The sequence below is a fragment of the Chaetodon trifascialis genome, chromosome 23 (genome assembly GCF_039877785.1).
Source record: "Chaetodon trifascialis isolate fChaTrf1 chromosome 23, fChaTrf1.hap1, whole genome shotgun sequence".
NCBI classification, from domain to species: domain Eukaryota; kingdom Metazoa; phylum Chordata; class Actinopteri; order Chaetodontiformes; family Chaetodontidae; genus Chaetodon; species Chaetodon trifascialis.
In genome coordinates, this window is record NC_092078.1 from 3531752 (window position 1) to 3546993 (window position 15242).

Genomic DNA, 15242 nt, shown 5'->3' on the forward strand with positions numbered 1-15242 from the left:
ACATTTATTGATTGATTGAACGAAACTAACTACATCTTATTAATTAACAGTGTGTCTTGTAGTGTAGGAAACGACCTGAACATCAGAAAAAGTGAAGACAAAGGTGGTTCGTTAGAGGTTAGCATCAGATTTTCTGCTGCCAAAATGAAGAATTTCCACATAAAGAAAAACAGGTGTGAGTTTATCTTTAGCGCCCAGCAGTTTGTACTCTCCAAGTATCTGAGAAATTCCACCTTAAATGCCCGTATGCTGAGGCTATCAGTCTCTCTGCGCCCTGTCTTTGGTTGTGCCATCACTCATCCAGCGCAGGACAAACATGTCTGAGATAAACGAAGGTGTTTGGGTTCGCCGCCTGATCGCTGGAGGGGACAGGAGGGAAAAAAAGACGACGCAACCTAAACATTCCCATCTAGAGAGCATTTCCCTCTTTCTCTGCTGTGGGAGCCGCCGACTTTCTCGTTAGTGTTTTCACTTGTTTCATCTCCAGCAGCATCAAAGTGATGCTCTTTGAACACCTTTTGTAGCCATCGCTCTGCGTTTGAGGTCCTGCCGAGTCATGTGTGTGTTTGCATGTGGCTCAAACTGTAACTGGGTTATCAGACTGCCCCCGCCGATTAAACCTGCACCCAAAGACCCGGCCTTTGCAGACCGCCCCCCCGCTCCGCGCTGCTCCCATCAAAGTCCCCCAGTGAGCATGCGGTGTGACAGCTAAAATCTTCCCCCTAGCACACTCGGTGCTCAAAACAATGCGCCCGAGGGTGTGTGTTCGTGTTTGCGTGCGCGTGCGTCGGCGGACGACACGCACACACTGGTTTTCTCACACGCATGGCGGCTAGAATCTGTCTGTCCAAGCACTCTCCTCTATCAGGAAGTGAGGTAGGCCCGATGGGAGCAGTAAGTCCAGAGAGCTTAGCGGCCCAGAATAGGCTCCATTGTGCCCTTTGTGCTGGAGGGGATTTGGGCCTACAAACTGACCAGTCTGCTGGAAGGTGATGAGGATGGAAGGTCTGGAAGAGCCGGGCGGAGACCCGACGGCCTGGCATGAAAACAGACAGGGATGCCAACTGGAAATGGGGGGCGGGACTCGGGGAGATGCTGGCAGGGGGGTAGACTGATCTCTGATAAAATTTGTCTGCATGTGTATAAAAAGCAAAGTACATTATTTGCATAATGTGTGCAAACCAGATGTGAGCCATGTGGAATAATAATAATAATAACTTTAAAGTGGGAGCAACAGTAAATATTTAGGGTCAGAAGAACATGCGGGGCAAATTTAGCAACCAGCTGGAAGAGACAGTCGAATTTTAGCTTCTTTAGAAACAGAAATTTCCTTCAGGAGTCAGTGGAGACCAAAATGGAGATTAAAGGAAAGTGAATATTGAGCTTCTGTTCATCAGGTTGTCAGACAGATTAATGCTAATGCCGTGCAATGCTACAGTTTGCTAACACTTAAGCTATAATGACGTTGAGGATGACGATATGTCAGCTTGTTTTAGAGTCACTCCGCCTCCTAGTGGCCAGAAAATATGACTTCTGCTTTAAGGATTAAGACAGATTATGCAGAAGTTACGATTAAAAAAAGGCGTTGATTTGATATAAAAAGTGATGCTTTTTGTCGGATTTCACATGAATGTCTGCACAAAGTCGAGTAACTTAAAGCTAAAAATGCACCAGGATGTGTTTGCTTATGCACGTGAGTTGCTTGCATGCTTGAGTTTCCGTGTCCAGAGGCCGGTGGAGGTACCTGACCTGTGTGGAGTGGTAGGTCGCCCCCTTGTGGTCACTATCAGAGCAGCCTCATGGTCCAGCAGTACCTGACGTGATTTAAGCTTTCCTTTTCGTCTTTATTGGTTTTTCCCCTTTCTTACTCCCTTTCATCCCTTCCCTTTTATCTCTCCACACTCTTCCTCTGTGATCTTCTCCTGCATTTTTTAATTCCATGCCATGTTAGGGAATAAACAGAGGCGCTTTAAACCTTCAGAAACTCACCTCACTTCCTCCCTCAGACGCTCAAACGCACTCGCTTCCAGCTGACCATGAAAGAGACTCTGAAGATTAGATCGTAGTCGCTGTTTCTTGCATTTAATAGCTTTTCACGAAAAAGTCCCTGTATGTCCAGGGTCATGATTAGAGCCTGGCAAGAACAACAAAAGCATCATTCAGTGCCTGCAGGACGCCGAGACCCAACCACCTTTTCACCTGAACCAGACGTCACCTCTCACCTTTTACGCAACACCAGACAAAGTGCTCAGCCGAGTCTTTGAAAGTGACTCCTGCGACCTGGAAAATAGATACTAGAAAGATGTGGGAGCCTTTTAACGAGATGACCCCACAACCCTCTGAAGTCTGCCTGACTGTTGCTTAAACACAGACAGAAGTGAGCAGGCTGCAGGAGGACTCACACCTCGATGGGCATAAATGAGCTGGTGAAGGCAGGTTAGTCGAAGGGAAACACAAAGAATCAACAAAAAAGATGCTTGAAGTCAAACTAAAGGCGAGCTTGGAAAAGAAAGAGTGACGGAGGCGCAGGGCAGGCGAGGCGTGAGAGAAAGTGGGACCCTCGCATATTTTCCCCGGGTGAAACCAGGTGTGAGCGCGAGCCAGACAGCTCCGGCAGGCTGCCTTTACCTGGCACAGCCCTGTCATTACGCGTACCTGCCTGCCCCGAGGCCACGTGGGCTGGAGGCAGAGCCGCAGCCAGACGCACCGTGTGGTCAGGGCTGATCCGGGATCAGTGTCCCCTGAGAAGCCAAGTTCAGAAAAGGTGCAGGAGCCGTGTCTCAGTGGCACCGCTGCAGTCTGAGATACCTGCGGATGGTTAGCTTAGCTTAGCATGAAGACTAGAAACAGAGGGAAACGGCTAGCATGGCTTTTAGAGCACATCTAAATCTCAGTAATTAACATGTTGTGTGTCTAGTTTGTTTAACGTGAATAAAAACAGAAGTGTAGAAGCGACTCTTTGTGGTTTTATGTGCACGAGCATTTCTGAGCCATTGTCATTGGGAGGCGCTAAGCTAACCTGCAGGAGAGTGTTGTGTGTCTCATAAACGTTACCAGTGTAATAACTTATATTAATGACCTGGATGACTGATGAGTGTCCCGAACAAAACATAAAGTTTAGACAGTCACAAGGAGACTTTTGTGTGATTGTCAGTGTTTATCTCGGTGGTCCGGATGCTATAAACTCCACCTGTGTGGGACTCCCTGCAGGCTAAAACAAACGCTAAAGATTGTTTGTAGCTGCTTTTCGACCTTCCCCATGTTGTCCCCTGATGTCAGATTTGTTATCTTGCTCGTTAAATGGGTTTGTGTCTGCAGGCAGAGCAGTTATATATGAATAAGACCAGGTGTGGAGCAGAAAAGTATCGTGGGTGTGTGTGGAACTAATAGAGGGGTGTGTGAACCTTTACCTTGTGTGTAATGAGGGGTGTGCAGCCTTTATGCATGTGCCTATATGAGTGTGTGTGCATGGACTGTATAGTTCACTGTGTACTGTGCTGTGGCTTGTGGTTCAGGCTTAAATTAGGTTAAGTTAAGGGCAAAGTTAAGGGTAAGATACGGATGCGGTGGTGAGGATTCATAAAACATCCTCCGTCAAACTCGTGCTTTTACATGCGTCTCACTTCTATAAATGCGTCCATAAATGTCTCATAAATGTTAAATGTACGTCTGCAGCTCTGCTTCACTTCCCCACTTAACATTTCTGTGTGACGCCTCTGAATGAATTTACGAGCATTTCCTCGCCGTGCGCCAATCGAAGCAAAATGCCTCACAGTGTCATTTTTAATGTGATTTATATTTACATTACTTGCATGTTAATGACACAGACTCAGAAACAGTAATAATACAGATTTCAGCCTCTGACTTTCCGTTGACCCGACACTGAGACATCTGTCTGTCTCTCCTCCCGTCCTCCCTCCACCTGTCTCCTCTCCTGCTGCCCTGTCATAGTGCTTAAAGTCTAAGCTAATGGCGGGTTGTCAGCGGTTGGAGCTGTTCTGTGAATGTGAGTGCATCATCTTAACAAACTCTGCGTCTTAACACAGATTCCTTTGCCCTGTTTGTTCATCCAGCTCCAAACCCGCCCGCTGATGTCGCTCCTTTGTGTTTCTACTGCCATCATGTGGTTGAAAATGGTAGCGCAGCCTGTCACCTGCAGCACATGCGTGCTCATATCAAATAAAAGCTTCACAATTAACGTTTGCTTTTGAAATACCCTCCAGAAAAGGTGCATCCTTTAAGAAAATGATTGTTTTTTGAAAAAGTGCCGTTTCTTCGTGAACTCCTCTGCAGCCGCTCTCCCTGCAGACCACCGTCTGAGCCCGCATGCCGCTGCATGCCCACATAAAGCACTTCACCATCCCTCTGAGATTTGGGATTGTGAGGCACGCTCACGTGTTAACATCCCTCCATGAGAAAACAAAAAAAAATAAAACACAGCTGGCTTTTCCGCCCTGACTTGTTCCCCTCTCGTGTAAACACACCCATCGGATCCATAACACAAGTACAAAATGGCTTCTCCAGGAATTTGTTTCCGCGGCTCGAAAGCTACCGACGATGGTGTGAAATGATGCTGATGAAAGGAGGGAAAGAGCGACGTGGAAACAAACTCTCTGTGTTTGCTCAGACATCAGATAGAGGTGCACAGGTGGCACATGTAGGTCACTGAACGTGATGATTATCATCTGCATTCGGAGACTTTGAATCACTCACCACACTGAGTCAGAGAGATTAAAGTTATGAGGCTCAGCAGTTTCCCAAAGCCGCTGTAGCTTTTAACAAATGTCACTCAGTCAGGGGTGAACAGTGCATTTGTCAGGGACTATTTCCAGAGGCGGATTAATATGCTGTACCGAGCAGCAGGTCGGCTTGTGTGAGACAGAATCAGCCACCGGTGGGATTAAAGTCGTGTTTCTGTTGCTGCTCACATGCTGAAGAAGCTGAATGCACCCTGGAGAGGATTAGATTTGTTATTGAGTCACACGTACAGTAAATATTGTTGGTTATTTACTGTGTAGTACTAACATTGTAGAGGAGGAATGCAGCACGCAGGCCAACATTTACATTTCTGCAGGCAGCAGTGTTTTTTTCAGCCTCGTTTATGTCCTCCCCCATTTTTCATCCAGTACATAAACACATAAGAAAGTCTAAATTATAAGCGTATGTAAGGACATTAAGTGTTCTGAATGTATTCTTACTTCCTACATGAAGACATTTGATATTTAATTATGATTGTGTGTTAATGACAGTTTTTAAGCAGCATCCAGTTATGGATGGAATATCTAGAAGATCTTATATCTGCTTACAGCTGCATCATAATCGTGTATGAAACGCTGCGTATAACTGCTAACTGATGACCGTGTCACCCTTCTTTGCTCTGTTATTGTCTCTGTGATGCTCATCCATCATCAGATGGTCAAAACCACCTTAAATATATCCCATTCTTTGCATCTCGTTTATATTAAAGTATAACGTTTCTCCTCATTTGCTCCTTGATTTATGTTATTTGTATTATTGCAGCTTCTTTCAGAGACTTGATTAAACCTTTGGGAGTCGTGAATAAAGCCCCTTTGTGTTTAAAAAAATGCTTTTTCTGAACATATTGTGGTTTGATGGCCTCTACAATGAGCCCTGACTTAACTTGATATGAGCCTCACAGTGAGCAGCTGTTGTTTTTTCCTCCTTCTCGCCTTGAAAAATGTCTCTTCTCTCTTCTCTCAGGGTCGTCCGGGGCCTCTCGGTGAAGTTGGTCAGAGTGGACCAGAAGGGCAACGTGGGGGCCCGGGGCCTACAGGGCCTAAAGGAGAGAAAGGCCACATTGGACTGAAAGGACCGTCTGGTCCCAAAGGAGACAAGGCGGGTGTTTTAGATTTTATCGTGGTTCATACGTCGTTTTTACAGCAGAATATTCAACAGTGAAGTGAAAACACGTTCCTTCTCCGTCTACTTACCAGATACAGTCATTATTTAACTTGAAATATTTGCCAAACTGTATTTGTTGATAATCTAAATGTACAAACTGCATCCAAACTGCATCAATCTGAACTGTCTGCAACAGGCAGTAGCATGATTTCACCACCAGGTGGTGCTATGTAAGATGATTATGAAATTAACATGGTGGATTATTTACTTATACAGGGACCGATGGGAGTGCCGGGCTTCCAAGGAAGTGATGGAGTACCAGTAAGTACACCAGAAACACAACAACACACCAGTGCGTCCGTGCACTTCAAGAAAACCTAAAAATATCCTTTAGCATCATTAATTAGTTAACCAAAAAAGTAAAATATGTAAAATCTGAGATCATTAAAGGAATATAGACCATCTTGTTGGTTAGGGTCAGGGTTGGGGGGGTTAGAAGTCAGGGACAGGGGGTTACGGTGTGTAAAGACAAGCCTAGTATCAGGTCGTCTTCCTTCGGTCCTTCACGCTGAGGTGCATGGCAGTGAAGGCGTCATAATTAAAGATAATCCACCACCATCATCAGTGCTTGTTCTGGAAGTTCACCCCCTCCTCTCTGCAGGGTCACCCTGGTCTGGAGGGAGGCAGAGGACCACCAGGGCTGGACGGTTGTAACGGGACCAGAGGAGAGCCCGGAGACCCCGGCTTCGGGATCGGAGCCCCTGGATCCCCCGGACTTACTGTGAGGACAAACTTCACTTCCTCTTATATTCTGTGATATGATGGATGAGAACATAGAGTTTACTGCATGTGATGGATGGAGTCACTGATGGCGTCCTTTCCTCCAACAGGGGCCTTCTGGGCCAAAAGGTCAGAAAGGAGAACCACGATACATCTCAGATAACAGCATCACGGTAAGGATCAACTCCCACAGACAAGCTAGTGGAAATCTGCTTTTCATCGGTTTTAGCTTCAAGATCTGATATCAAGAAAATGTTTGTTTTTGTCGTCTTCATGCAGGACGTTGTGTTTTCAGATCAGTAGTTTGTCTGTTTGTAGGTTAGTTTGCAGGATACATCAAAAACTTGTTGTCAGATTTAATGAAAATTGGAGAAAAGTGACTGATGTTTGGTGAGCACAGCGCCGCCCTGTGGCCATATCCGACAGCTCCTGAGCCATAATGTGGAAAACCCCATTTTTCTACATATTTTGATTAATAAAATATTTAAATGAGCCCAAAAATCTGCTTTTGTGAGTTGATATTTCACATTAATATATTTCATCATTTGTCCTCTTTTAACTTGTTGTCCAACACATGAACTCATGCACAGATCAGCTCTGAGCTTTGACAGTATTTGGCCAGCAGGTGGTGCTACAGCACCAGTACAGTCATTGGAGTGACATGGTCATCATTAGTCTGGCTGCTTCAGCGTTATTGTCTGAATTTTGAGGCAGATCCAAATCCAAAAGTTTTCCTTTATTAAAATATAAGTTTAATCAAAATGATAAATGCTCGTTAATGAATCTTCTTCTTTTTTCCTCCTCAGGGTTTGCCGGGTTTACCAGGACAGAGCGGTCAACCTGTAAGAGTCTCTGCTGATCAATGGTCTTTAATGCAGAATGACACAGTTTAGAAACGTTACTTTAAATGCTAAATATGTTGGATTTGTGACACGACGTGAATCAGATTTTCTCTAAGCGAAGCACAGAAGTAAAAGAATATAATAATAAATAATAATGTCTCTGCAGGGTATCAGAGGTCCTGACGGTCCACCCGGTCCTGTTGGTGCAAGAGGCCCTGATGGATTCCCTGTATGTAAACTAACGTATCTGTTATATGCAGCAACGTGCTTTTCCTTAATGCATCTCAGTGTTGTTGCAGACACTCATTTGTCCATCCATCACATGATGTTTGACTGAGTCTCATTCTGTTGTCTGTCTTTAGGGCCCGCCCGGTCCCCCCGGTCCCCCAGGGCCAATGGTAAGCAAAAGAGTAGAGTGAAGTGATTTAATATATTCAGTTTTAAGGCACTCAGCAGTGGCTGCGCATGCTGTCGCCTCAGTTTTACAGTTTAAAGGTTCTTGTTCCTCCAAGTGCGTTTTTAACCCTTGTCGTTTTCAGGGGAGCCGCAGTGACGGATATCAAGGCGAGAGAGGAGACAAGGTACGCTTTGTTAGCTGAGGAGCTCACGTAGACTCACCTGTCCGTAGAAATCAAGCCACACACACACACACTTCCACAACAAACAGGAGAAGAATCCCAGTTTAGCTTGTTTTTGCTTATCTGGTCAGTGAGCATACTGGATGTCCATCCAGGTGTGCGTTCAGGATGCGTTAGCCTAGCTTAGCACAAAAACAGGCAGCATCCTCCCTCAGAGCTGAAAAAGATTAAACATGTAAGCAGCTTTAAGGACGTTTTTTAGCTGTTTGTTTAGCTCGTTAGCATGCTACTTATGCCTCCATGCTGTCTTTGTGCTAAGCTAAATTTGGCTAACAGATCACTGCACGACACAATGGACGCGGAGCTTTCAGTTCAGTTTCACGTTGCAGCAGGTCGCAGTAAAGAAACACTCTTCAGAAACTCTTAATATTTCTATAAATGACCCGTTTCTGTCGTCCAACACATGCTAACATACACACGAGGAACTGAACGGTTGGTTTAAAGCATCGATCGGCTTCGACCCCATGGTGAAAATAATAAGAACGGATTGAACTGTGTGTTTCCTGAAGAGCGTTTCTGAGACTCTTTCCATTAAAACTTCATTCACGTGAACATCAGCTGCAGGCTTAGAGCGCTCTAGCTGGGTCCTCAGTGTGTGTGTGTGTGTGTGTGTGTGTGTGCATGTCTGTAAAATGAACTGGTCTTACAGGATAACTGTGCATGTTAAACTGACTGCTGGTGGCTTGGCAACCCGTACTTCTTCCGTCCAGCACACATTAATTTACCCTCCATCCATCCTTAACCCCACCCGCCCCTGCATCCCTCCATCCTCCTCTCTCCACCCCCACGTTGGCACGGCTGCTGAACTGTTTGTTGCATCCGTTTCCTGTATGATAAAAAGATCACGTGAACCTCTACTTGATTCAGTCTGGTTTGTTCTTTCAGATGATCTGTGCTGCCACTGAGACAAGTCGCAAACTCACCTCAGACGATGCTTTTATATCAGATTCCATTTTGAACGCTCATCAAATCCCAAATTCAATTTCTTAAACGCTAAAAACAAACGTAGTTCTGAGCTTTTCTGCCTCAGAATCTACTTTAAATGTCGTTTGTGAGTTGACCGGTGGCGTCGCACACTTGTTTCCCTCACTGCTGAATGACAGTTCAGAGATTTTCCTTTGAAATTATACAAAAGACAGACAGTTTTGATCAGTTCCTGCAGTATTCGCTGGCCTTTGATTTTAAAAGTTTGCCTAAATTAAGAAACTTTTCTTAGAAGTGTCTGAGCTGTCACTCTGGAGGTCGACCTGTGGGCTGTAACTGGGTGCTGGAATCACTTGCTCCTACTTCCCACGTTGCACGACATCTTCCCTTTAATCACGTTTGTGGGCCTCTGGTGGTGAACTCTGGGATTTGTAGTCCACGTGCCTGCTCTTTTGACTCCACGACCCCCATCCACCCACCCATATCACACACGAGTACTAACAGTCATCTTCCTCACACACACTGCATGCATGTTACGCTCAGCCAAACGCTGAAGTCAGGCGGACGCGGGGCTGAAGGGGATGTGGAAACAGCTGGATTTACTGCACAGCCTGTTGAGAGAGAGACATTCCTGCAGGATGATGTTCAAACTGCCCTTTTCTCTTTGAGCCGCGGCGACAAACGGGCTCGAATTTTCTTAAAACTGATCAAGTCCAGATGAAGTATCCCTGAGCTCTCTCTTCTCCCTCTTCCTCTCTCCTTCCACTTTGTTTCTTTTCCTCTTCTTACGTTGGTGATTTTCTTCTTCTCGTTTGACCAAAAGTCTTAACTCAGAGTCCACAAACAAGCTTTGTCCATCAAAGTGGACGTTTAAGTTAAGACTTTTTGTCACGCTAGTTCTATCTTCAGTCTATCCTTGCACACTATATGGCCAAAAGTATGTGGACAGATGTGCTTTGTGCCTTTTTTGTTTGGTTTGGGGTCTGACAGCAAGTCTGGGGTCTCACGATGAAACCAGAATCAGAGATATCAGCTTTTTCACTCCATGCTCTCTTCTTCCTTGACCAAACCTGGCGCATACATTACCCACAATGCAACACATCCGCCAACAGCTAGGCTGGAGATTGAAGTGTGTTATGCTAGCAGCTCATCACTCTAGCAGAGATGAGGAGTGGGCAGAGGTCTGGTAAGCTCACTTCTTTCTCTCCACACCCTCAGATTTTTTTTCATAACTTCTCATCTTCAGCCCCAAGCAAGTTTGACTCAAATGACATCACTTGAGGCAATTCATCAGATTCCTCGCAGCTCCCTGTAGAGCCACAAAAAGCTTTGTCACGTGCAGCAGAACTCCACAACACCTGTAAACAGGCTTTGATGCGAGATCCCCTTTAAGAAACCGCATCCTCAAAAACCTCCTTCAGTTTTGAGTCCAGAGCGAGGAACGACCCGACCCGGAGTCTGAAGACCTGCCGGTGATGAAGGTCCGCCATCGCTCTCTGATGTCTGCAGGTGCAGAGCTGTAAACGTGATCCCAAGAGCCTTGAGTTGGATTCTGAAGTTGATGGGAAGCCAGTGCAGGGAAGTCAAGATCAGTGTTACCTGAGACTTTGTAGTGGACCCGGCCACTTGTAGGTGATCCAGGGTGTCTTACTCAGACAGGTGAAGGCGGAGTTACTGAGACCTGCAGCCAGTTTCTTAAAATGTGGTGCAAAGTCTTCAGGCTGTTGTAGCACCTTGTTAATGAACTCAGCTTTGGAGCAGTTGGAGCAATCTCACATGAGGTAATATCCAGGTGTCCACATACTTTTGGCCATGTAGTCTATTTATATATCTTTCTGTATATATCTGCTCTTTGTTTTTTCATCCTACATGTTTTCTTCATCTTTTTCTACCCTCTCTTTTTTACATCCTTCATCTCCTCCTTTTCACCTCTCCTCCCATGACCTCCCTCCTCCTCGTGTTTCTCCTCCACCCCCTACGAACCCTCCTGGTTGGCTAACGGTGTGTTGTGTGTATTTCGGACTCCAGGGCGACGTGGGTCTTCCCGGACCCAGTGGTACTCCCGGCGACGGGTCACTAAGAAGCGAACAAACTCTCACTATCTACAAAGGAGATAAGGTAACACAGCAAGGGAAGGCTAGGAGCAGAAGACGTAGCGCCTTCACAACACACACACACACACACATACACACACACACACACACACACACGGATGTGGTGGGGTTTCACTATAAAAACGGTAACAAGAAGGTAAAGATCAGCAGCAGCAGGCTGTTTGCTGTGAGAGACTAAAGAGGAAGAGGAGCAGTGATTGCAGCAAACCTTACAGCCGTGGAGGGGAGGACGTGCTGGTGCAGATAAGTGAGGAGTCAGAGGAGGAGGAGACTTGGGGGGGAAAGGTGGAGGAGAGGCTGGTCCAGCCGAGCATCAGCCCAGCTTCTCCAGAGGCAGAAATCGTGTTTTCACACGACTGTTTGCTGAGAGATGATTGGTGGAAAATTAAAAAGTGGAAAGATTTGAGCTTGTGTTGAGAAAATCAAACTAGTCTTTATGCACAGAGATCGTCCTCTGACCTGCTGAAATCAAGGCTTCATCATGAGAAGTACATAAAAATAAAACTTACTGCTTTAAGTTTAGGTCAGTTGTGACTCTTCCATTGATTTGTCTCTGGAATCAATCAGGTCCTTTCTGCCTCCAGAGACTCTTGAACTAAAAACTAAACTCTGAACGTCGACCAGCCTCTCATCATCACCCCAAACTGTCCTCCCTCCTCCACTCACCGTGCGCCCAGCAGCCCCTCCAGTGGCGTCACCCACAGTACGGCCCCCCCATAAACGCCCCAGAACTCCGCCGCCTCCTTGTCCCGCCTTCTCCCCGTCGCCACTGTGACCAGCATAAACAGCGCTCTCTTCCTTGGTTACGGCATCCAGGGCGACGTGGGCTTGCCCGGTGACCCCGGCCAGCCAATGATCAATGGCGTTGTGGAGTTTGTGGGTTTTCCCAAAGGAGACAAAGGAATGCAGGTTTGTTGGAAAACACAACTCATCTCATAGTCGACATTTGAAACGTAGGACGACCCAAACTGTGTCATCAGCCACGTGTCGTCCAACCGCCCGCCTCTTCTCCTGGTCACTAAGTCAGAAAAATGGGTCGATTTTAGATTTTGAGTGACCAGAACAGAGTCATCCTATTGATGATGTGATGGTTTAATGGCTGTTTTCTCACTCAAAATACACAAAAACGCAGATCAAAGCCATCAGTGTCAGCTGATTTCTTGATGTTTATCCTTTTAGAACATCATATACTTACAGGTGATGTAGGTATTTAGTGTTTTTATTTGTCTGTGATGATTTCATAATCCAGATTTACAGACTGGAAGCACACTGTTAGCAGAGCCTGACCATACTGAGACCATTAGGACTGAGTTTAGTGTTGTTGGAGTTAAGCATCAGAGGTTTCAGGTTGTTGCTAACCATCGAGAGGAAATGAATCTGGATCCTCCGCCCTGGATTCCTCCAGCAGCTCTGTGAGATGATGCACATGTTACTGCCATTAAGCACGAAGCCGATCCCAAAGAATGAATCCCTCTCATAGCGGTGCAGCTTTTGTTGTTCTCGTGTTTCCTCTGAGTGAGACGTTACTGTTTGCATGAGCTTTCAAAGGTAAGTTTAAATATAGATACTGTGTGAGATGATACAGAAACTGTAAAACCAGAAAACTAGAAGTCAATGATGCCGTTCTCGAGTTCACCTTTGTTCTCTCTCTGTCTTTCTCAAAGGGTGAACCTGGCCCGAAGGGATTCAGAGGAGTCCCCGGAGGTCCTGGCCGACCTGTGAGTTTCCAACTTTCAGTGGCGTTTCTGCGCAAGTGAATAGAAACGCTGGTTATGTGTTAACTACTGTGATTGAGAGAGTGGAGATCAGTGAAACAAAGTCTGTCTTAAGGAACTCAACTCAGACTGTTTTTACTTGTTTCCAGGGAGCTTTTGGCTATCGTGGTGAATTTGGAGAGAAGGGCATTCCTGGATACCCCGGGGCAAGAGTAAGAGCCAACAGATGACTGTTACAGTAGTGTCATACATTCATAACTTCTGTTGTATTCAGAAGCATTGGTTTGTCTTCCTCTGTGCTCAAATATGTCTCTCACATGCCCTCTTCCTCTGTGGTGGATGTCATCTTTGATTCCACCAAACAGGGTCCTCCTGGTTTCAACGGGCCTCCTGGATCTCCAGGACTACAGGTAGGCTTCCCTCAAAACTGTAAAAAGTAACGAGTCAGTTTAAGCCATTAAACTGTAAGCTCGCCACAGAAAGTACCGACTTCTGATTGGCTGACAGCTGTTAAAACCTACGTCACCTGTGCTGCAAATTCAAACCAGATTTGTTTCTGCCACAGGGATTGAGAGGCACCCCAGGTTTCCCCGGGCAGCCAGGGTACATAGGACCCAAGGTAATGTGTGTGTGTGTGTGTGTGTGTGTGTGTGTGTGTGTGTGTGTGTGTGTGTGTGTGTGCGTGCGCATACACTTCCTGTTGACATAAGCTAATGTTAAGCTAAATGACTCCTGGTCTTAGATAAGTACTTTAACAACTTTCTCCCTCTTATGTAAGATTTGGTCCTGAACTGGTTGTGTTTGTCTAATAGGGAGACCAGGGAGACCCCGGACCACCAGGACCTCCAGCTTACATTAGTGATCTGGGCACTTCTGTTCAAGGTAAACACACCAAAATAATTCAGTGGATCAATAATCGGTTGACTGTAACTTATCATGTGATAGGCACACGTTTCCTGTGTTGACCCTCTCTTCTCTGATTGGCTGCAGGACCACCAGGTGACCCAGGTTACAGTGGCCAGCCCGGTCCCGCCGGTGACCAGGGAGCTCCAGGATTACCAGGACCACCAGGCCAACCAGGAAGTGCAGGTTTTGGTCCAGGTAATGCATGTAGATTGAGTGGTTTAATAATCAATAAATTCTATATCTGGAATATAAATTTATTAAATCAGCCAATCATCTCACCACGTGCCGCACATGCAGGTCGTGGCGGCTCCCCAGGTTTTCCAGGAACCGTGGGCCCGAAGGGAGAGAAAGGTAACCCGGGCATACCAAGCTATGGCTCTGAAGGACTCCCCGGCTCTCCTGGGCTCCCCGGAACCCCCGGCCCTCCTGGACCTCAGGGCCCTTCAAGTATGTTCACACAGAGTCGGCTGACTAAAGCTCAGTGGTCCTTCCTTCACAGGTGGTCCTCCTGATGGGGGCTGATGTGGGTGAAACGCTAGAACTCCACAAAGGTCTCAGCCAATGAAAGACTCCCAATAGGAGTTATATTGAGTCTTAACTGCTGTTTATGTTGTCTGCTCTTTATTTACTTTCCATGTATGAAAGCAGATAAAATAATTCCATTTGTTTTGACGAAAATGATTTGACACGTCTAGATGAGGATACAGCATCTTTGACACCTGGACTCAGAGGTGGGGTTGAAGGAATTCGCAATGAAACAGTGGATTGTGTAAATTTACCAGCCATAAAAGCCAGATCGTCGCTAAAAGTACAAGACAAGACTTTAAAACATCATGGCTGACTCATTTAACTGTCCTCCAAGGCTTGGTCGAAGGTCCCTGCGTCATCCATCCTGAGTGGTCCATCAGGCCCAAAGGCAGGTATCATAAAGGCGGCCATATTGCTATGAGCGCCATGGCAATATTCAGCCCGCCAAAGCAAAAGTCAAAACCACAAACACAACTTTGCAGAATCTAACAGCCGAGACGCTTTTATTCACGCTATTCTCTGTGGAGGGTGCGGTGGTAAGTACAGCTGAGAAGAGCGGAGGCTCATAGGCTTCAGACTTGGATGGGAGGATCTCTCTACTCCAAGCTGCTTTTCTCATCTTTGGCCACAAGGTGTCGCCTGCTGTGAAGAAAATTCACTGATGTTACGTGGAGGTAATGCATGGCAGCAGCGTTGTTTTGCAAACAGGGATTTTTTTTTTTATTTTGTCGGCACAAACGCATTAAACGAAGGAAAGAATGGAGACACAGACTGAAAGAAAATAATAGTAATACCCGATAATTATCCCACACTTGTTCTATCGCAGGAAAATATTTCCTCTCTTTGACATAGTCTAGGGTGTTTGGTGGTGAGAATCTCCGCTCAAAGGTTACTTACTGAGGTTTCATCAACCTTGAACCAAGATGAAGGTTA

The 15242-nt window shown here is 46.0% G+C and overlaps 1 protein-coding gene across 1 annotated transcript in view; it reads left to right on the top strand.

The window, feature by feature from the left end:
• Positions 1-15242, top strand: part of col4a6 (collagen, type IV, alpha 6) — a 103569-nt gene that overhangs the window by 71313 nt on the left and 17014 nt on the right. Inside the window, exons 5-20 of the mRNA XM_070992693.1 lie at positions 5722-5856; positions 6139-6183; positions 6524-6643; positions 6753-6815; positions 7449-7484; positions 7651-7713; positions 7847-7882; positions 8024-8065; positions 11075-11164; positions 12825-12878; positions 13025-13087; positions 13241-13285; positions 13441-13494; positions 13688-13757; positions 13866-13976; positions 14079-14228. Coding sequence (XP_070848794.1) covers positions 5722-5856; positions 6139-6183; positions 6524-6643; positions 6753-6815; positions 7449-7484; positions 7651-7713; positions 7847-7882; positions 8024-8065; positions 11075-11164; positions 12825-12878; positions 13025-13087; positions 13241-13285; positions 13441-13494; positions 13688-13757; positions 13866-13976; positions 14079-14228 — 1177 coding nt within the window. The remainder of the gene's footprint in view (positions 1-5721; positions 5857-6138; positions 6184-6523; positions 6644-6752; positions 6816-7448; positions 7485-7650; positions 7714-7846; positions 7883-8023; positions 8066-11074; positions 11165-12824; positions 12879-13024; positions 13088-13240; positions 13286-13440; positions 13495-13687; positions 13758-13865; positions 13977-14078; positions 14229-15242) is intronic.